Genomic DNA, 23,038 nt, shown 5'->3' with positions numbered 1-23,038 from the left:
CTTTATGTAACAAAAAAAAGTACACGATAAGAAGAAAAAAAATAGTAATAATAAACTAAACCCTAATTATTGTTTCAAATGAAGCATAAAAAAATAGTAATAATAAACTAAACCCTAATTATTGTTTCAAATGAAGCATCGTAGTATTGTTTTTCTTGTACGATAATGTAAGATTATTTATATATATTTTTGGATCTTCTGCAGGTTGGAGGGGAATTTTGGAAGGAGGTGCAGTGGAAGATTTGTTTCAGAAACGCTTTGGATGGTTAGTTATGAGAGTGAATTATTCAGTCCAACTCAGACTCTCACTGTTACTTCTTCTTTCTCAGTCTCAGACTCTCTCACTCGGTCTTGGTTTTGTCTTTTTGGTTGGACACTGTTCACAAATGTTCATCGCTCTTCATATACATGTTACAAATTTGTAACTAATCAAAGCCAAATCCTTATTAATCAAAGCCAAATCCTTATTATTCCATCCCATCGGTCTTGGTTTTGTCTTTTTGGTTGGACAATCCTTATTATTCCATCCCATCGGTCTTGGTTTTGTCTTTTTGGTTGGACACTGTTCACAAATGTTCATCGCTCTTCATATACATGTTACAAATTTGTAACTAATCAAAGCCAAATCCTTATTATTCCATCCCATCGCATTCCAAGCCCTATTATTACTCTATCATGTTACATTTCCTAAACCCTATTAGGTTAATATATTAGGTTAATATTTAGGTGTAAGATTAGGTTAATATATTAGGTTAATATTTAGGTGTAAGAATTTAGGTTACTATTATTCCACCATATTTCTTTAATACTACGTCACGCATTATTTACGTATAATATGTGCACTCTCCACCATTCTTTAAACATAAGAATATAATAGTTATACATATAATATGTGCACTCTCCATCACCATTCTTTAAACATAAGAATATAATAGTTACAATAATATTATGCTATTTACGTTACCTACTGATACAAGAATTTTATAATATGGTTTATATTACTCCTTATCTAGGTATTATTTACCAAGACTTAGAAAATAGGAACTGCATGTGATTATTATAATATGATTTATATTACTCCTTATTTACGAATTATTTACCTTTCATACTGATACAAGAAATAAATAATGTCACTTACACATTGATATAAGAGTTATATAATAGGGTAACTTTCAAGTTAAAGTTTAAGATAGAGATATAAAATCAAGAAAGTAATATATATATATACTACTAATAATATATTTTTATAATAATATTCTAGCAATACAATAGATGATCCATGCCATGCTACTCCACGACGTCCTCCAGACAAAGTTTTTAACTATAAGATGTAAATATATATTATCATCTAAGTAATATATATACTGGCTAATCATAAATCTATATACTTGACACCCCCAATTAATCCCCATAGTTTTGTACACACTTTTATATATACACATATCTCTTTTATGTATATATCAAAGACTGTCCAGGAGATGATGAAAGGTGATAATCCAGATGATGATGTAAGATATTCACTATCACAGACATAATACTTTATTGCTATACTGTCTGTCTCTTTCATCCGATGACAATTTACATGCAGAAAGAAGGAGTTTGCAGGGAGTCCCACGCAGTAGCTTCTCCAAAGAAGAATTTTCGGTTGTTACCGAACCCGCCTCCTCCTCCAACAATAGGATAATCAAGAGACATAGCAGCTTCAGTCCAGATGGACTCATCAGACACAGGCATGGTGTCGTCCATTGTTGGACCCCAGAAGGGGCGAAACATGTCGTCCTCCTTGCTCTCCACAGCGATGGAGGAATAGTAGTAGCCGTCCATTTCCATCGGCACCGTGTTGTTGGTGGTGTAATTGGTTGCAGACAACGGAAGAGAGACAATAGAGTCGCAGCTGGTATACACGGGTGCTGCTGCATCTGCAAGAAAAGAAGAAGCCATGGAAGAGACCACGGGGTTGTTGTTGAGGATGTTGATGCTGTTGTTGTTGAAATCAGAATGAGGAGTGACATTGACAAGGTCAAAGGTAGGGTGCACGAGAGGCTGTTGTTGTTGCATCATCATTTGGGGAACCTGAGGTTGTTGCTGTTGCTGTTGCTGTTGTTGCATGTGAGAAGGATTCATCACTCCAGCAGCATAAGGCACAGAGAGTTCTGGGAGGTTGAGTTTTGCATCAGGTCCATAAAGCTTTCTGGCAGCAGCATCATAGGCCAAAGCAGCCTCACGAGCGGTGTCAAAGGTTCCAAGCCAGAGCCTTGCACCACGGTTGGGTTCACGTATTTCAGCAACCCATTTTCCCCAGGTTCTTTGCCTCACACCTTTGTAGGTGCAAGTAGCATTCTCAGGGCCACCTTTCCCTCTCATACACCCCTTTCTGGAACTGGCTTGTGCAGGTTTCTTCACCTTCTTTCTCTCCTGAATTCCCATGCCTGATTTCAGCATTGCACACACTATGGACAAATATTTGTAACAAACTAGGGGAGTTACTAAAAGAGAGAGAGAGAGAGAAAAGAGAGAAGGGTTTTTGTTTTTGTTTTTGTTGTGAGAGATATGGGAATGCAGGTATTTATATTATTTTGAGATGAGAAATGTGAGAGAGAGTAAATAGTAATCCCAAGTGTTTGAAACGTGGCCCTTAGTGGAGTTAAGTAGCTACTTGGCATGATGAACCAGGCTAATCGTGTCAACTATGAGCCTCACTGTTGGTTTCTCTTCTACACACTTGGCTCGTGCCTTTGTTTGCATACAAACTCAGGTGGCGAACAATCGAGAGAGAAAAAAATCTTAACTTGATTTCCCTTTTTTTTTTCTTTTTCTTTTCATATATTTATTGTGTGAAATAAATGAGGCCATGAATGCAGAATAAAAATAATGAAAGATAAGGGATGGGAAATTAAAAGCAGTGGGGAGAGAGAAAGCGGTTTCTTTTGAATAAATGGGTGTTTATCTGTTAAATGCTATTTGTTTTTTTCTTTGGGTTTAATTTGGATTTGGATATTTAGCAATTTACTAGAGGATGGGTGCGGTGACTTTTGGAGGAAACGCGTACGGTTCAAGATAACTATGACCAGGAAATAAAAATTTAATCACATGAAATGACTGACAATAACAAAAAAAAAAAAAAGCCAGAGAAACTGATAATCCTAGTTGATTTTCAGAGTGTGGAATTGGAAACAGTCACCAGTATTAGTATTACCTTAAAAGAGCCAAAACCAGATCAAATGGACTGAGACATCACAAGTGCCACTTGCACCACGTGTCAGTTTACCAAAGTTGATAGACATTTTATGTTGTGTTACTATTTTCATTTATGTGCATTTTTTGCACCCACACATTCACACTAGTCAGTAAGTACCTTTTTAATTTCTTTTGTTTGTAAAATAAATAAAAAAAGTGGTTCCTCTAAGCACCGGTAAGGAATATCCTTGGGAAGTCTAAATATAAAAGAAATATGCAGAACATCTCTTCAAAATTTAGTTTTTTTTATCGATAATTATGAATTTATTAGTTTTATTAAAAATATTAATATTTACTATTAATACTTAAAAGTAAGAAAAACTCAAGTGGCTTGGTGTCATAACAATAGGGGTCCCTTTGACAAAGCTTTAACCACAAAGGTAACAGCGGTGGATGGAGAAACTGGTTATTAATTAGTATAGATATATTATACTATATTAATTTAATACCTGCATTTAATACTTGTATACACCAAGGCCATTCTAATTTATCTGGGAAGAGTGCACAGCACGCTTTGGTGTAACTCTGTGTAGTGTGTACGGTAGAGGGTATCAGCAAAGAACAGTTACAAGTACAAGTCATTCCTCTTTTGTCCAATTTTGAGGTTTCCAAAACCATGACTCCAGGGTATTAAGTTTATCTCCTAACTTTACATTTGTTTGTTTTGCCATGTCTGTCCAAATGTGCAGTTACACTATATTCCAAGCATTCTACTCAAAAGTAAGGCTGATAAGCACTATTTTTGCTTCTAGCTGGCAAAACTACCATTTGCCAGTTATATGAAAACAATTAACACGTTGCATAGACGCAGGGCAAATATCGTTCATGTTCACATGAGTAAGCAACTCATAGAGATCCATGAATTGGCATTGCTAAGGTGTCATGGAAGTCCCAATGAAGCCAAGTACAAGTAAAAAATGGCTTTAACTGGTACACAACTCAATACCCCAGCTTAGGTTGTTTTGTTTGTACTAACAATTTATCTAGAAGATTAACATAGCAAGTGAGAGGGCATACACAAAGACTTCCATTATACACGACAGATCCGAATTCCCTGCGGTCGGAAAAATCACATATTCAAGCAGTCAGACAATTAGAACCGTCTGATGAAAGATTTAACGGTTTATAAATAATTCAGTAAATTCAACTCAAAAAATACCTTTAGAATACTAACCGTCTGATTATCAAACAGTCCATAATAATGACTGCGTGAATGCAGAGAATCCAAATCCATACACGACATTGTCTCTCATAATATTTACCATGCCAGCATGGGACTAGTAGATTCTTGCAGTAATATTTGACATAGAAATTGCATATATCTTTTACATTTTTACTCCAGATGATATGATGTAACTTATCATATCAAATTGCCAAATTGATGCTTACAACAACATCAGTTCGAGGAACTTGGACTATCAGACTCACGAGTATTTCTCTACAACGAACTCAGGTAATAATTCTCTTAATCTCTGTTCTCTGGTAAAGCCAAATTAATACCAGAACCAATTTACGTGTAATCTTTGCCAAAAAAAAGCCTCGTTGAACTGTAACATTTTCTAAGAAAGCATAATAGCACATGATTCTCAAGGTGGCACGCTGAAAGACAATGCTTCTTTGGAATCTGAGCACTTCCTTAAAGCCGACCTTATCTCCTTTAACATCTCGTTAATCCTGATACCCTTTCTGCAAGCAACAAAAAATTTTTACCAAAGCCAATGAGGGTACTATCAAAACTATAATGTAATGTAATATAATAAAGTATAATATAATAAATTGTCTACACAATTACTACACGTGTGAAGAAGAAAAACACTTTAAAAAATAAAATATAAAACAAACTGTCAAGCACTTACAGAACGCTAACTCCAACAACAGAGAGAGGTCGTGGATAGTCCTCAAGTCTTTTTTCCTTCCTGTCAGTTTCATCAGACAATGGATCTAGAACTTCAGGGCTAGGTTTTGGATCGGAAGCAGCACCATCGTTGCCAATTCTCATAATTTCTTGAGTCAATGATGGAAGTTTGTCCTTTGCCTAAAATTAAAATTAGGTGAAAATGCTTGTTACGTGACATAATTTTAACTTTTTCTTGAACATACATGACCCTCGCCAAATCACACAATCACCGACCGGAGGATGCACAGTCCCTCCCTTTTCAAAATAAAAGGAAATTAAAAGATAACATGTAACCCACATAGAGGCTCCAACGCCACATACCTCTGGTAGGTCAATCTTATTCAAAATTACAACGTATGGTCGATCAAGGTACTCAGGATTATACATGCGCAACTCCTGCAAAAACAGAAGAATTGTCATGGTGAGAGCATGAGCAGGATTAAAAACAGATAAGAAAGGGAAACTCATTTCAACAAGAAAAATTGGTCTGACCACAGATTATTTTCTGCACGTTAAATGAGAGATTTATTTGCATACTTTGCCTAGCTAACTCAAAATACCAAAGACAAACAACAGAGTTGTGATCATCAACAATAAAACATCTTTTTTTTTTTTGGAAGGCAGAAAATATATATTATTAATAAAAAACACAGCAGTACCAGAGGTACTGGTGAGATATACACAAGTACAAGACACCTACAGTGTCACCCTCCAAAAACAAAGGAAAACCCAATCAGGACCCCACCACATAAGATAAAGATACCCAACCCATATTAACCAAAGTACTCCATAAGATTGGAAGACCAATGGTTAAAAGGAGTAAACATCTTACTTACAAGTAGATGATTTTTAAGACGAAATTAATCAGAGATAATAAGATAAATTTTCCAAGTAAAACTCCCTTCTAATTGGTTATAAAATCAATAACCTACAACTTCAAATAAAGCTGTTGAACCAATAAAACACCCAAGTCTGAATGGATAAAAAATATATTCAATCATAAAAGGTAAAATACATACTTCTCTGACAGTTCTGTAGTCATTTATAGGATTCTCAGTGGCAGCATCAACAACATGGACCAATAGCCGGGTCCTCCTGAGGTGCCTCAAAAAATTACGACCAAGACCCTGAATGCGAAAGACAAAAAGCCTTCATATTTAGCATCTCAATGGTTTAAAATGGGGACATTTGACAAGAACAAAAATATTTGATACCTTTCCTAAGTGAGCACCTTCTATAAGACCAGGCAAATCTGCCAATGTGGCTTCAGATGAATACATTCCTGCCCCCAAGCTGGGATCACCACCAAGGCGTCCAAGATTTGGCATTAATGTTGTAAAAGGATAATCAGCAATATCGGGTTTTGCAAGTGTAATGGCTGCCAGAAGTGTTGATTTCCCAGCATTTGGAAGTCCCTACAATAAGATTAACTTGGTCTTTGAGCAAATAATGAAAACATCTGGAGGACAAAGAGTAAGAAACAACCAATTACAATTGACCTTTGTTCACTAAACAAACAAATGTTCTCATACAACAGAGAGAGAAAAAAAAGAAGAAAAAAACACTGAAGATCTAGTACACCACTCCTTGTCATCTTTCACAAACTCCAAGCCATGGTAAAACCAATATTTTAGTTTCCCAGCAATGAAAAAATTATCTTCCTTGATATAGAGATAAGATTCATCAACATCAAGACACAATATATAGTTATTATAAAGATAAAAGTGAGACAACCTATTGCTATATAAATAGGGCATTATGTATAGATGCAAAACTTACAATCAGACCAACGTCAGCAACAACTCGTAGGATCAACTCCAGCTTAACTTCCTCCCCAGGTTGACCGTGAATTAAAACCTGTAAAAGTTTTAAAATGATAATGTTATATCTTATGGTGAGGTAGGAACACAACTTGCTAATGAGGAAATTTCAAATCCTACTGGTCTACTGTTTCCAGATTCCAGACAAAGCCCAATATTAGAATTGATAATTTAAAATCATATATCTAGAGACCCACAGCAAAAATAGTGACAAATGAGCATGCATCTTGGACAAAATAATTGGTCACTCATTCTGTACTGCAATATTCAAATAAACTTTGATTAAACAGGAACAGCAAGAGAAGAACCTTGTTGATTATATCCTTGTATAGAGTATTCAATTTGCACAGATTTGTAACTACAAGAGGCTACTACTGATACCAAGGATGACACTATGGGAAATATTCCATACACAATAAGCTTTACCTTGTCCGAGTCATCTCTCATCACATTAGTTGTCAGAGCCATCATCTTTTTCCTTTTATGCTGTGGCATTTCTAACAAGCTAATCTGGGTAGGCAAAAAAGAAAATTCAATTCAGGTGTAAAGTACAACAATAACAAACTGGAAATAGGTATATGCCATGAATAAAAAGGGCAGCCCAGCGCACAATGTTCCAACCTAACGGGGTCTAAGGAGGGTAGATGTATGCATCCTTACCCCCACAACCAAAGAGACCATTTCCAGGATTTAAACCCATGACTTACAAAAAAGGTCATAAGGCAGCAACTTTACTGTTGTGCCAAAATTATTTATATGTATATATGAACTCCAAGGGTCTAATTATTTTATTTTATCACCAATCTGAACTAGTACAACTTATCTAACACCAGTAAACAATCCAGCAATGCCTTTAATGGATTAAATGAGCCCGATTCATAACTCAATTACAAAAAAAAAAAAAAAAAGAAACAGATTTTAAAAGAATTTTAAATATGTATGTATAGTACCCCTCCTTGTCCTCCCCTCGCAACAAGAACTTCATCCCAAGGTTGTGCTAGATCAGCCAACATCTTCCCTCGTTTGCTTTTCACAACTGTACCTGTTACATTTATAAACACGATCAAATTGAATTCTTCAGAGGCTTTTACCATCTCCCTTGCAAAAAAAAAAAAAAAAAAGAACCAGAATGAAATATTTCCATTTTCTAATGTGACAAAGCTAATCATAGAGGTTCAAAATGAAATACTTCTAACAAGTTTGTTTATAGTCTATAGGCTTAATTATATAATTCGTCTCTTAATTATAATTAAAAGTTCAATTGGATCCCTTAATTATCAAAAGTTCAATCTGGTCCTTTAGAAACACTTCAATTAAGTCCCTCCATTATTAAAAAGTTTAATCAAGTCCTTCAATTGTTCAAAAACACTACAATTGTATCATTTATTTCCGCCAACTTGGTTAGTTCAATCAGGTGCTCCGATTATTTGAAAACACTACAACCAAACTAATGTGTAGTGTTTTTAACCAATTGGAAGACCTGATTGGGATTTTTAATAATTGAAGGACCAATTGAACTTTTAATTATAATTAAGGGACCAATTTTATAATTAAACCTCCTTTATATTGACGAAATAGATTAAAACACAAAACCAGAGCATACAAACCTACAGGAACAGCAATACGCAGCGTCGGTGCAGCAAGTCCATCGCGAAGCATCGAAGTCAAAACGCCCATGGCATCAACGTTGCCACCGCGTTTGGCGTGGTAGCGGCCTTTGTTGTGAAACTCCAGCAGCGTGTCTTTGGACTCGTCGGCGTAGAGCACGACGTCACCTCCGTGGCCACCCATGGGGAGAATGAGGGATCCGTCGAAGTCCCTCTTCAACGAGCCTTTCCCTTTCTTCAACTTCGTTTTTCCTTGCTGCTGCTGCTGCTGCTGCTGCTGCTGCTGATTCAGCACCGCGCCGTGGCCGCCGTCACCGGCGCGAACGGTGATGATGACGTGGTCGAAGTATTTGTGAGGTTCCTTGGCCAACGACGTTGACGGCGGAGGAGATGCGTCGGCGCTGGTGACGGCGCACCGTACCGTTTTCCGTTTGTAATTTACGCAGTTGTGTCTGAATTGGACGCCCCTTTTATACGTAGCGGACAGTGTTAATTAATAAAGAGAGAGAAGAAGAATGAATGAATGAGTGAGTGAGTAGTACCTTGGAGAGAAGAAGGGATGAATGTTGAAAGATGAAGAAGGTGGAGATGTTGAAATTAGAGACACCATTATCCGAATTTCGGTACAAGAGGAACCAACGGAGTGTGAGTAACTGATTCTTTCGAGAAACCCCATTTCATTTTTATGGGATAGTTACGTAAATTAAATTTTTCTAATAATCGATTATATTTACACTTGATTGTTGTTATTTTTCAAAAATAAGTTTACTGAAAAAAATATTTTAAAATAATTAATCTTGTTTGAATGTAATAAAATAATCCAATTTGACATAATAAGAGACCATGGAAGCAACTGAAAAGAAGAATTTATTTTTTTTTGAAAAATAATCATATTTAAAAAATTAGCTTATGTTTTAGAAGATTTTTTCTTCTTCTAAATTTTAGTTGTGTTATCAAACATCTAGATTGTTTTGTAAACAATTTTTTTAAACATGAAAACACTGAAATTAGAGATTATAATCTCCCCAAATTATTTGCAATTATCATGGTTAAACTCAATTGATTGAGGAAGTTGTGTAAGTTATTTTAAGTCCTCTAGTGTCATTCCTTTTTTTAACCAAAAATTTACACATTTATCTAATAATAATTAATTTAGTAATTATATATAAAATAATTTATGATTAGTTGATAATACAAAAAATTATACTAATAATATAAGTTAAAATATAATTTTAATCTCTCATATTTTATTCAATTCATAATTTTTATGCTGTATTGTGAAGAGCCTCTAGGTAATGGGGTACGAAGTTTTTTATAAAATAGAGATATTTAATCACCTTGTTTTTTTAAAATCGAGAATTTTGATTTAACTGACATTCTATATAAAAGTTTTAAAGTAATTTATTATAAACTTTTTTAAAATTATTATAAAAATTAATAATCTTACTATATAATCATTCAAGATTACATAGCGTTACAAAAAAATATATGATCCAATAAACACCAAAAAAAAATTACAATACCAGCCCATTCTAAATTTCTATTTAAATTATTGTGGGTTTGAATGTGTCAATTAAGCAAGAGAATTCATTTTTTAGGAAATTTAAAATGATTATGACAAAATAACTTGTGATAGAATATTTGAAAGGGAACTACAATATTAGTATTTTGATTAATTAAAATGGTGGGATTTCTAATTCTAAAAATTAAATAATTTGAAATTTTTTTGGAGAGATGACTACTCTCACTCATATTTTTGCTTGCAACTTTAACTCTTAACCAAGATTTTTAGGACACAAGCTATTTTTTTATAGACATCAATCAAGATTTTCTTAGTCAAGATTTTTTGCATGACATCAACCAAAAATATTTTTGTCATTTTAAATTTTAGTTGGTGACAATCTAAAAACATTATTAGCGTTGTCAGGAAACAAAATCTGATCAAAACAGTCAATATTTGTATTGTAAATCATTAAACATATTTTTAATTACATAGTTTTTATTTTCTATAAAATTTAATATTAAAATTTCATTTTAAAAAAATATAAAAATAAATTTTTACATTATTGGGAAATTGAATTGGCTTAACCTTAACAATGAATTTGTGTTGGTTAAGATCCCACAAGCAAATATGAAATGAGATCAGAATTGGATTTATTTAAACTTATTTGTTAAAAATACTTATATTAATAAAATAAGAATTTTTTTTATTTTTTCAGTATGTTTTTTTAAATTGTTTATACTTTAAAAAAGTGATTTTCTATTTATTTATTTTAAGAAATAAATTTTATTTACTTATTAAAAATATATTTATATAAAAAACATTTATTTTAAAGTTATTTTTTTAATTTAAAAAAATACATAAAGATTATAAAATTAAACATCACCGTCCATCAACACCTCGCTGCTTTTCACTTCATTCTTAATTTTCGTTGGGTAGTGTTTGGTTTAAGAGACCGAAAGAGAGTTCAAAGTGATTTGAGATAAAATAAGATAAAAGTAAAAAGTCACGTCTGTTTGATAGAAATAAATTAGTGTGAAAGATTAAAAAAAGTAAGTGGGTCCTGTGTTAGCTTTTCATCTCAAAATGAGGTGAAAAGAAAGAAAGTTATAGTAAAATGAAAGACAGAGACGTTTCTGAAGAAGAAGAAGAAAAAGAGGGAGACGTTTTTTTTGCTCAAATTAACAAAAGTAACCCTTCTTCCTTTTTTTTCTTTTGCTGTTGTTGTGCCTTAAGCTGATCCTTTCGTTGGTAACCCCATGTTCATCATGCATCACACTTTTTTCTGTCTTTTTTGGCCACTGTTAACTAAATTGCTTTGAAAGTGGCATATAATTAATTATACAAAAAGTATAATTTTTTTTTTCTGAATGGACCGAACAAAGAACACCCCAGCACCAAAATCAATTATTACCCAATTGGGATTCACTTACAGAAAAGTATAATCGATTGTATGCTACCGATTTTAATAAATTTACTAAAACAATTTTGTTATAAAAAATAAAGGAGAAAACTATGTATTCAGTGAGGGGTATAATAGGAATTACATTAATCAAGTTATTTCTTTTTTTTTATCTCTCAATCAATTTTCATTTAAATATTTCATCTGTTTTATATTCTGTTACCTTAATCAAACAACTAAATTTTATACTCTCTTTTGTTCCTTTTCACTTCTCATGTTATTTTCATTCCTTATACCTTATAATTCCACCGTCTTGTTGATCTTTGAATTGCTTATAACACACTATTGTTCTCTTTCTTCATCATACTTTTATTGTTGATAGTGAATTTTATAAAAAAAATTGTAAAAAATATTGAAGCCTGTATTAAGAAGTATATCTGTAAGTTTTCTTTAAATGATATTTTTAAAATTTATAAAAATTAAGTAATAGTTAAATATAAATACATATGTAGAGCTTACATTAAATAAAAAAATGGAAGGACTTATCTATCCTAAACTCAATATTAGAGCAGGAAAAAATAGTAATTTCTGATTTTGGAGGATGAAAATTAAAGAAAAATATCTTACACCGACTCAAATAAGAATTTTCTCATTTTATAGAGAAAATAACACTAATTTCAAATTTTAGATAGATAAAAATAATATTTTTTTTATAGGGAATAAAATAAGTGATTGAGGTGTTAATCATGGAAATTATATTTATTTCTTCAAAGGTAGTTTATTATTATGAAGGATCAATGTTCACTAAAATGATTCTATTAATAAATAAATATTTAAAAATGAGACATACAATTCATTTTCAATTATAAGTTATTTTTATATCAAACAAACAATTCTGTAGTTTTCAACTTATCAGGAAATTGTTTAATATTTAATACATATGGTGATACTAATTTTGATAAAAAAAAATATCCATAGATAATTATAATTGTATCATATAGTGATTTGTATGATAGTTTCTAAGTAGATTTAATAATAGTATTTTCGATTTAAAAGTTAATCTTGATAATCATTAGATTTGAATAATAATTCTAATGATAACTAGAAGTAGAAATTGAAATACCGAATATGTATCAAAATAAAGAAACATAAATTCATTAAAAAGTGATAATAAATATATATACAATGACCTTCTGAACCAATAACAAATTTTGATGTGCAACATTGTTGATATTTAAGAAATTAAGTGATAATAATTTAATCCATCGAAAAATGACCTTCTGAACCAATAATTAAGTGATAATATTAACAATGGAATTCTATGATTTTTAACACTATACAACAATGTTCTAGAATACACAAATATAATATTATTTAATGACTTCATGTAAATTCTTGTATAACTACTTCAACTTATATTTCAAAATTCGAAACAGCTTACTTCTGAATATACATCTTCAAAATTCGAAACAGTCTTAATTCGAAATTCAAATTTCGTGCATTTTCAAAATGAATACATGCCTCATATACATCTTGTGTCACCTTAATAAATAAATCTCCAATGCTTCCTTCGTATAAAGGAGCTTTGCTTACTTTATTTTTTATTTTTTTTACTGAAGCTTTGCTTATTTCCTATAATATGCTTTATCATATAAAAAAAGTCCTACGTGTTTTTCTTCCCATTAATATGACCTCAGAATCTAACAACTTTTCCTTAAGGTAACTTTTATATATCACAATTTCATGATGATTACCAAAATTCAGAAAGTGTAGTCAATTTCAGCTAGCATTGCTCCATAGTCCATAATTCATACAAAATCAATGATATTGGACACAACCTAAATATTTTTTCCTAATACAGTTTATTTTTAATAAGAATTTAAATTTTGAACAAGTTGATCAAGTACACAAACGTTAATGGTAATAAATATATGAATATAAACTTATTTTTTGAGGGTAAGAGGGTAAAGACTCTTTCTCCACCGTTGCAAAAACCTCATACTTGTACACCGCTTCTTCCACATTCTACTCTTCTCAAAATTCCAATCCAATCCATGTTTGCTTCAGTGACCAACAGCAGCACCAATATTTTACGCCACTGCGCTCTCCTGCGTCCACGTGTCACTCCCATATTCCTCTCTCTGCTTCACAGGCTCGGTGCCTCAGCTCCAATGGACAACAATGCCCGCAGCAACCCCTTCTCCTCGTACGCTCACGCCTCTCCGAGGTTTTCCTCTCTCTTCTTCCTCGGAATTCACGAGTTTCCTTTCTCTTTTTGTTATCAAACTCGTTGTTTTTTATTTTCAGTCTTGAATTGATACAACAAAATCAAGGGGCAGTGTTTGAAATTTTAATGTCTCTGTTGAAATGTTGTGAATTTTTAAGGGTTTGATTGGTTTAGGAAATTGGATTCTGAATTGAAAAGGTTTAGATTTTGTGCCCATAGTGTGTGTTGCTTGGTTTGTTGACTCAATTTTATGCTACTAGAATTCCTTTTCATGGTTAATATTGGTACTTGCAATGAGAAACTACGTGATTCTTTATATTTGGGATTGTGGCTATACCAGTTGTATTTGGAGATGACTATCTTTCTGTTGTGGATGAATTCTTGGGGGCTGTAATTAATCAAGGGCCGAATGTGATTGAGCATTTTGATGTTTTCACTACTCAAGGAGGTGGAATAGAGGGGTTGTGTTGGCTTTGCATGGTTGGTGTTGGTGATCCATAGATTCTATTGGAAAATGATGCACTCATGTTGTTGTGTTCTAGTGAGATGTAGTTATGTACAAAACTCTTGATGATTGAAGCTCAAGACGCGCTGTTGCAATGCTGTGATTACATCACTTCTGCGTAAGTGATTACAGTAAAGAGAATTGTGGGCATGCTTTGATACGACTTATGGAGTCGGTATACTGTAAGTTTGTAACTCTTATTCTATGGGGACGGGCTTGGCATGATACAACTCACTTTGGGACTTTGCTCCTGCCTCTGGCTGCACTATCCTAACTTTGACCTCGAGGACGAGGTCTATTTTAATGGGAGAGGTGAGGTAATGTGATGACTGTTGAGTTGTGTGTTGACTCTGTCAAGTTGGTTACAAGGACAGGTGGCAACTATAGCTGAAAACAAAGGAAATGGATTGGATTTGCAGGAATTCCTACTCCATGCTTGTGATTCAATACTATGAATAAGTTTCTGTGTCATTGATTGCTTTACATTTTATGCATTTATCACTTCACTCAGTAGCTACGATTACAGAATCAAGTAGAAAGTTTATGCTTTTTGATATTTTATGGGCAGCACTGGCAGAGGAAAGGCTTTTGATATGAGAAATGATAGAGAGAGAACAAGAGGGCGTGGAGGTGGGAGTGGCTCAGGAAAGGACAAAATTGATTCTCTTGGTAGACTCCTGTAAGCATTACCTGACCCTCTAATCATTTTTTATTTTTCATAAACATTTCCTCTTTTATTTCCTTTCTTCAGAGCTGCCAAATGTGAGTTTCATTTTTTTTTTTCCTTTTTGTATTACAAATCACAAAGTGGGTATTCTTATTCTTTATATGTGTGGAAAGAAGTTTGGCAAAGGAAACCTTGTAAGCAATATTGTCTTTGCCTTCAGATTTGAACAACAGAGAGAATGAACTTTGTGATATGTCTTAAATAAGCTGTTTTGTCATTGATTCTTGTATGAAGAAACTTCACTCAATTTATCTGTTTGATATCTGAAGGACACGAATTTTACGGCATATGGCATCTGAATTGAATTTGAATATGCGGAGTGATGGTTATGTAAAAGTTAATGATTTGCTAAAGCTGAATCTGAAGACATTTGCTAATATTCCACTGAAATTGCACACTATTGATGATATTAGGGAGGTCAGTTGTTTTCATATATGTTTTCTTCTCAACACATGTTCATTCCATTTTTTATGCTGCTGTGTCAATACCATTTCTGTTGTCATTAGATTCTTGCGTCAAATTATCTGAGAAGAATTTGGGTGAAAATATAAAACTGTCATATAGTTGATATTAGCTAGACTCATCAATATGGTTTTTATTGTTATGAAGCATTAAAGATCAATTCATTGCATTGTGTATATTGACACTTTGAACTTTGAAAACTATTACGCGTTTTATCCTTGTATTGATTTAATAGTTTCCTTCCTCACTTCGGTAGAAATTTAGAAGATTGATAATTGTCTTTCTCTTGTAAAAGCCGTCAGGATATGGTTAACAGCATAAGAATTTACCTGATCCGTTCTTTCTGCTTTCAGCAACTAATTCTGTTATAAGTTAATAATTTATTAAATTGACTAGACGCATTTTCATGTGTTTTTTTTTATCAGCCAAAGAATTTATTTGTTGGTTGTATGACTGGTTTTAACCTACTCTAATTTTAACTTAATTCTATGTAATGTCTGTAGGTTATGTTGGTTTTGAATGACTATTTATGCATATGCTTACTTAACCTCTTCTATATATAAATTATACTTAAATGTATTTGTTGCAAAGTCTATCTCATTATCATATGAATTAACTGAAAGAAAAACATTTTATTCTAAAATATCTCTTGGTTATTCTCAGGCTGTTCGAAAAGATAATAAGCAGCGGTTTAGCCTCTTAGAAGAGAATGGGGAACTACTAATACGTGCAAACCAAGGCCACACAGTAAAGGTAAAATAATCGTTTTATCAAGTGTTGACATATCCAATTTGCTCTTGAAATTTGAAGTGTTGAAGAAATAATAGAACTTAAAGTAATTAGGTCATTTCTCTGTAATGCATTCAAATCCTAATGCACTGAATTTTCTGTTTAATTGATTTAGCTATTGTCATGTTCAGATGTCATTAATGAAAAACTCTACTAGTGATTAATGTCTTGCTTTATTCTCTCTTTCTTTTATTGACTGCCTGAGTTTTTTGTTTTCTTTATAAGAACTGCTAATATGACTTCATAGTATATCCATTGCTTTCATGGTTAAATAAAGTCCAAAAGCACTTTAGATATGATATTGTTAGTAATGAAAATAAAACATATTTGTCATGTAACTAACATGATCTATTGTTCCTTTCCTTTTATGCCTTTAGATTGTTCGGTAGTTTTACGTCCTATTTGGATAAACTTCTCCTTAAGCATTTATAGGGAAAGAAAATAAGAAGGTAAGATGCATTGAGCTTCCATGAGCAAACATCAGCTTATGTAAAATTCAAGTACATAAGTTTATTTTAGCTTATGAAAGAAGCTTAATTCACTTTATATTTTTATTTTCTTCTCCTATAAGTGCTTATGGAGATGTTTATCCAAACAAAGCCTTAGGCATATGAACACAATGGAGTGGAACAGTCTGTTCTATTTGGTTCCAAGGTGGAACCAAACTAACACTATTTTTAACCTTACTATGCTCTGTTCTCATTTTAAAAGACACCAAACATATAGAACATAACTCACGTATTATGTTCTGTCCTGTTCTACACTGCCTGAAGGTTGAGGGAGGCAAAACATCAAGGGATTGAAACAGAATGAACACTAGTTAGAAATTGGGATTGTTACAGCTTAATATTCTGTCTTGAAAACAGAGAAATGTTGATAATAGTTAATGGTTTCTACTGTCAATGAGCTAATTTTTTTTAACCATTGGCTGTATATTCCCTTACAGTACAATTATTGACTTTTCGTCTGCAGGCCGTTGAAACTGAAAGCTTGTTGAAACCAATCCTTTCAGCCGAAGAATTTCCAGGTGCATATTTATTTGAGATGGATTTTTTTTATGATATACTTGAGTCTTGGTGAAAACTGTACATTGCAATGCATTCACTTCTGAATGTTATGTTATTATGTTATGTACATATTTATAATTTAAAAATTATCTTTTGAATGGCGGATATGTTGCTATTTATGGTTACTGAAGTGCATATTCTATCTTTTATGAACACAATTCTAATTACTGAAGAGCTGTATATCTGTCTTTTCAAGTCATTCTATAAATTTGGATTTTTTTTTCTTCTGTTTTGCTATTTTATTTGTTTCATATGCTTGATTTTGCCACTATACAGTTTGTGTGCATGGAACCTACAGAAAGAACCTGGAATCAATTCTAGGATCTGGTCTGAAGCGCATGAAGAGATTGCATGTTCATTTTTCTTGTGGTTTACCAACAGATGGAGAAGTAATTAGTGGTAATGTGATATACTATTTAAAATGAATCCTATTTACTTATTGAAATTTAAATTTAGATATTTTGTTTTATTTTTGTTAGGCAAGTATATTTTCCTTCAGGAATATTAAGGATGTTAGTATGGTTCTCAGCTTTAAAATACCGAAGGAATGACAATCAAGATGTCTATTATAATTGATAATGTAGCTTTGTACCAAAGGTGGAATCCAAATGAAAAATTTCTTGTTTTGCCTCCTACCCTTTCACTTGTGTGTTTTCCCCCGAAAGCCGGAATATTAAAAATTTTAAACTTATTTCATAAAAGAGATTCAAATAATAATTTGTCCATCCTCCGAAGTCTCAATATGGGTTAGTTAAGTCAGTAACTTGGAAGCAAAATACCTGTATACTTTAGTGCTTTTTATTAGTGACTAATCATTTCTCTGCAATCCTATTATAGATAATTGTTTCAATTTAGCAATACAATATCTTTCACAGTTACTATTAATGATCACAGCTTGGATCTATTCGCATCACTTTATCCCTTTGCAACCTATCTGTTGGAGGGTGGAGACCTCGGAATTGGAAATCCCCTTTTTTTGGCTGACAAGGGAGTTACTGTGTCCTTTGAAATTTGTTTAGAATATTATAGTTGTTGCATAGACCATTTTACTCAATTCTTTGAAGAAAACCGTCTCGGCTTTTCAAGTCCTAATGTGTAGAGTGATCTTTATTAGTTTTCTGTTATTTCATTAGTTGCAGTAAGTTCTAGTACTTTGACTGGCCTCTTGTGTGCCTGTTACTTATTATCTACATCTATTTTTCCAGGTATGAGGCAGGATGTCAATGTTCTGATCTTTCTAGACGTTAGAAAAGCATTAGAAGGTATGATATGACAATATTCCAAACATGTTCTGAACTGAATGTCTACAAGTTCATCTTGAAATGTTGGATTTTTTGTTGTCTATTGATAGTGAGTAAAATCTACAACAAATAAGACTACTGATAGCTACTTCTCTATATATTTTTTCATCCTATTTCAGAAGGTATGAAGCTTTACATTTCTGACAACAAGGTGATCTTGACGGAAGGTTTTGATGGTGTTGTTCCTGCCAAGTATTTTGAAAAGATAGAATCATGGCCCAGCAGACAGCCCATTCCTTTTTAAAGTTCTCTTACAATTTTGCTTTTACTTAGGATCACAGTACGTTGAGGTTTACTAGATGATTGTGTAAACCTCTCACAAGAATTACTACTTGATTCCTAGTTTTTGTTTTTTTTAATGATTAAGTTTACTTTGGGTCATTGAATTATATATACTATGTTTTTCTTTTTGCCAGATTGAGTTATATATATGTAAAGATTTTCTTTTGACGGAATGAATATATATATATATATATATATATATGTGTGTGTGTGTGTAAAGATAGAGCATTATGTAACATTATCAGTTATATTTTCTTGTTGAATTTTTAATTATTCATCCTTATTTCAAAATTATGCTAATTACCCTCTTAATCAGTTTTATAGTTTTTAATCAATTTTTGACCAATATATGTGTGTAAAGATTTTATAGTTTTTTTTTAATCTATTTTAACCAATAATATTCGAAGGAGTGTGTTCCACTTCTCAGCCAAGCTTTCTCCCATGGGTTGACATGTATCACATTCGTATTTATGCATTTTTTTTAAATAACATTTTTTTGCTTAAAAATAAATAATAAAACATGAGATAAAATCAAATATTTTTAACATAATCAAACAATAAAAAATATATTTATATTTCTAAAATTTTAAAAATAGTTCATATATATATAAGTAAATTACTTTTTTAAAATCAAATGTCAGGAAGCAAAATGGTACAAATTTACTTTTTTTTTTATCAATTGATTTAATTGATTGACTAGAGAGTGCCTGAATTATCATATCTTTTTCTTTTATGTTCCGAACATTTAGCCAAAAAGATGTAGATGCGTTTTGCATAAAAAATTAGGGCATGGAAAAAAAATGTATATGGTTGTCATCTAAACCTCACAAGGGGTTGAATACAATCTAAAATGTGGAAAACTATGGAAGAATGACGACATCTTAAGGCCACAATTAGATCAAATTCCCCAGAAAGAAAATATTATCTTAATCCGGTAGAATTGCAATTTTCTCCATTTTCATGGAACACTAATACCTAAAGAATGCAATATGACCCGAAAGATCTAGATAGCCTGCTACCAAAAAATTTATACAAAAGTATACGAAGACAACTTTACACTAGTGATCAAATCATGCATGCACCAATCCCTTATGTGGCAAAAAAGGCACAATGTACACATGCTTCATTCCTCAACATCCCAGTGGATATTTAACTGCTTTTCATTGACTTTTAAGAATATCCTTCAAGGAAAATGGTGGAGGCCCCCCATCCTGCAATGAGCAAATGAAGGAATCAGTTTGAAACACTGACTAATTAATTTGTGGACAATAAAGTAGTTACATCTCTTGTTGCACTTGTGTGCGGGTGCTTACGTGCTCTTAAAAATAGATGAGCAAACAAATGGTTTATCAGTTGGACAGAATTAGTGTCAAAGCTTAAATATGCTGCCATCGAAAACTAAAACTGAAACAGGAAAATTATCAATTGCCTAACCTCCAGGCTTAAGCATTGTCTAACTACTGAGGTCTGTTGTATAAGCCGCTCCATGGCAGTGTGGATGGGAAGGTTAAAGTGTGCTGGCCATCACCAACATCAACAGAAAAAAATAAACAAAAAGACAAAGACTGTAGATCATATTTAGCAGGGATAGAACAAAGTATTGAGATTTGCAATAAAATATATATTAAGTATACAGAGTATAGTGAAGTTAACCAACCGAGAATAGTTTGATTCAAACTATCCACAACTTGTTGCCGATAGTCTAAGCCAATCAGATGAAACATTGGGCATTCCACTGGATTCTCATAAGCAAGAAGGGACATAAAACCCTGAATCAAGGGCAGCTTTATGTTTACTTGAACCTTAAAAGCACACTCATGTATCAATAAATTGTTAGCAAAAGGTAAACATACTTCTATTTTTTCCATATATTTCTGCTCCTTCACACTAAAAGGACTCAACTTGGTCTGAGCAAACTCCAAAGCTTCTGCCCTGCCAATAACATGAGATTGTATGAAAGCAAGAAGTTTGCAACATGCTCTCTTGGAAGTAAAATTAATCTCATCTTACCATTCCTTAGAGCAGACAAGGTCTACAAAATGAAGGCTTAGAAGATCAAACAGCAAATCATTATTGTTCTCCAGAATATCCTGTGCCAGCTGCCCTGTGAGCTCAATCGCCTTAAGTACATTTCCCTCCAATGCATGGTGAAAGATTCCTAAAGATGAATGAAATTTATCCATCAAGGAGGCCTTACTACCTATAATATGCTCCAATTACAAACAATTTAGATTTAGGAAGCAATCCCCAGCATCCTCTGCAAGTGGAGAGGAGGGGAGAAATATTAAAAAGTCAAGAGAAGGCAACAAGATATGTCAGTTCAAAGGTATGCAAGAAAACAGTATATTTGACAAAACTCAGACAACATTGTCAAAAACCCAATTAGATGTTTCAAGTGGCATTAAGAGCAAAAATTGATTCAGCACCCTTCAATTTGAGGTCCAGTAATCCAATGCTCATGTTTATATGATACAAATCTCTCAACAGTGACAACTAAGCAGGGTTTGAAGTACACAAGCAAATAAAATATGACATTCACAAGCAACCAAAGGTCTTCAATCCACCTTTTAAACTGAAATACAACAATAAAAACCTACTTTTTCTTTTTTCCATGTTCTCCAAATGATCTGCAGGCTGCTTCATCCCAGTGCAAGAAATGAATGACTCTGATGACTCTTTGTAGCAATTATGTATAAGGTATGACAGAATGATGTTGTTGACATCTTTTTCATTTATAGCCTGCACAGAAATTAGTACCAAAAGTTATGGACAAGAGAAATAATATAAGTATATAACCCGGAATTCATAATTGTCCACACACAGAAACCAATAAAGCACCTAATAGTAACCACATATACAACAGTTATCTTAGAAGTAGCAATGCTGCATGAGCTCAAATTCAGTTTTTTTTTCTCTCTCAGAAAAAACAAGTTCAAAAAACACAGCTAAGAAGGAACTGCTTAAATTGAAATATTTTCCATCATAGAATTAAGTAGAAAAATGGATCCACAGAAACAACAAAGAATCAAGCCTCAACAAATCCCAACTAGCTCGAGTTTTCAAAAATCCTCAAAACAACAGCTTATTTACTTAAATATGATATTTAAGCACGTGATAGAAAAATATTTAAGCACGAATCAGATTTCAATAAAAAAAAATACCATGGCAACGCCCAAAATATACACAGCATATAAATTACTACAAACCCTTCTACATACAAACAGGTTACACAGAGAACAATAATGCAGTCCGGCTGTGCATATGAAATGACAAGTTCATAATTTCAATTGATTTGAGACTTATCAAGACCAATGCATCACAAACAAAACATTCTAGGGATTGAATAGAATAGAATTAAAAATGAAAATCGTTTTAGACTTACTTTGCTGCAAAAGGAGAAGCCAGAATCATCAATATAAATATAACGAAGAAAGAAGAGTAGAGTGAAATAGAAAAGGGGAATGGAAGCGCAATATTAGGTAAAGGAGAAGCAAAAGAAACGTACAATTTGTTCGTATTGGCAAGGATCAACGTCCATGGTTGGGAGGGATACTCCGAAAAGGGACGAAAGCGAAGAAGAAGAAAGCAAGAAACACAAAAGAAAGAAAAGGGTATTGTAATTGGTTATTACTAACTATATTACTACACGTCTATATATATATATATATATATATATATATAAGCTGCAGAAAGAAAAGGGTACCAATGGAATAGAAGTATGGAACTGAAGAAGCCGCCACAAGCCGACACGACACCGCACCCTCAACCTCAAGTCCTCAACTAAGATTTTATTAACGGTAAGTAACTAGTATTAACTAGAAATTTTAAGAAAGAAATATATTGTTACTAATTTTAAATTTTATTATACATATTTCTTTTCTCACGTTTTGTTTGTCGTTGTTATAGGTAACAAAAAAAATATATCTCATTTTAATTATAGTTTTTTTTGTTACTATGTTATTATTGAAAAAAAGTTTCCATCGGTGATTTTATCAATAATAATCTCTATAAGAATCTAACGGCCAACATTTAATAGATTTTTCTTAGATTGAGAAAAGATAAATGAAAAGAATTTAATTAATATGTAAGATGATATATATAATAAGAAATTATTCATTTCGTTATAAAATGACTTATGTTTAAGATTTTTTTACACAGATAAAAAAAAAATTCAAGATAATAGTATTTATTAGGAGATAATTTTATGAAAATAT

The 23,038-nt window shown here is 32.6% G+C and overlaps 4 protein-coding genes across 9 annotated transcripts; 1 reads left to right on the top strand and 3 right to left on the bottom strand.

The window, feature by feature from the left end:
- Positions 1–1,225: 1,225 nt before the first annotated feature.
- LOC100776824 (ethylene-responsive transcription factor ERF043) lies at positions 1,226–2,972 on the bottom strand. The gene has a single exon (XM_003549399.5). The coding sequence runs from the start codon at positions 2,440–2,442 to the stop codon at positions 1,579–1,581; it is 864 nt and encodes a 287-aa protein (XP_003549447.3). The 5' UTR covers positions 2,443–2,972; the 3' UTR covers positions 1,226–1,578.
- A 1,550-nt stretch (positions 2,973–4,522) lies between these two features.
- On the bottom strand, positions 4,523–9,255 carry LOC100805703 (probable GTP-binding protein OBGC2). The gene is made up of 10 exons (XM_003550356.5): positions 9,104–9,255; positions 8,562–9,028; positions 7,905–7,996; positions 7,381–7,464; positions 6,914–6,991; positions 6,349–6,549; positions 6,154–6,261; positions 5,456–5,530; positions 5,094–5,272; positions 4,523–4,923 (listed from the first exon to the last, which is right to left on the bottom strand). Exons 1-10 carry the CDS (start codon positions 9,235–9,237, stop codon positions 4,824–4,826), a joined length of 1,518 nt encoding a protein of 505 aa, XP_003550404.2. The 5' UTR covers positions 9,238–9,255; the 3' UTR covers positions 4,523–4,823.
- Positions 9,256–13,422: 4,167 nt separating this feature from the next.
- LOC100805163 (tRNA 2'-phosphotransferase 1) lies at positions 13,423–18,957 on the top strand. Of its 2 annotated transcripts, XM_003550355.5 has the most exons (8): positions 13,423–13,691; positions 14,765–14,875; positions 15,193–15,340; positions 16,049–16,138; positions 17,147–17,201; positions 17,518–17,640; positions 18,447–18,503; positions 18,662–18,957. In XM_003550355.5, the coding sequence occupies exons 1-8, from the start codon at positions 13,519–13,521 to the stop codon at positions 18,784–18,786; spliced, it is 882 nt and encodes a 293-aa protein (XP_003550403.2). In that variant the 5' UTR covers positions 13,423–13,518; the 3' UTR covers positions 18,787–18,957. The 2 variants fall into 2 exon arrangements, with proteins under 2 accessions (XP_003550403.2, XP_014625618.1); XM_014770132.3 differs by lacking the exons at positions 18,447–18,503; positions 18,662–18,957 and adding an exon at positions 18,136–18,440 and having other exon boundaries at positions 13,425–13,691.
- A 657-nt stretch (positions 18,958–19,614) lies between these two features.
- Positions 19,615–22,574, bottom strand: LOC100527710 (uncharacterized). Of its 5 annotated transcripts, none has more exons than XM_006600092.4 (7): positions 22,330–22,566; positions 21,422–21,563; positions 20,835–21,024; positions 20,678–20,756; positions 20,482–20,593; positions 20,259–20,341; positions 19,615–20,035 (listed from the first exon to the last, which is right to left on the bottom strand). In XM_006600092.4, exons 1-7 carry the CDS (start codon positions 22,360–22,362, stop codon positions 19,985–19,987), a joined length of 690 nt encoding a protein of 229 aa, XP_006600155.1. In that variant the 5' UTR covers positions 22,363–22,566; the 3' UTR covers positions 19,615–19,984.
- Between the last annotated feature and the right edge of the window lie 464 nt (positions 22,575–23,038).

The sequence above is a fragment of the Glycine max genome, chromosome 17, assembly GCF_000004515.6.
Source record: "Glycine max cultivar Williams 82 chromosome 17, Glycine_max_v4.0, whole genome shotgun sequence".
Taxonomy (NCBI): domain Eukaryota; kingdom Viridiplantae; phylum Streptophyta; class Magnoliopsida; order Fabales; family Fabaceae; genus Glycine; species Glycine max.
Note: the sequence above shows the minus strand (reverse complement) of the source record. Positions and strands in the feature narration are given on the sequence as shown.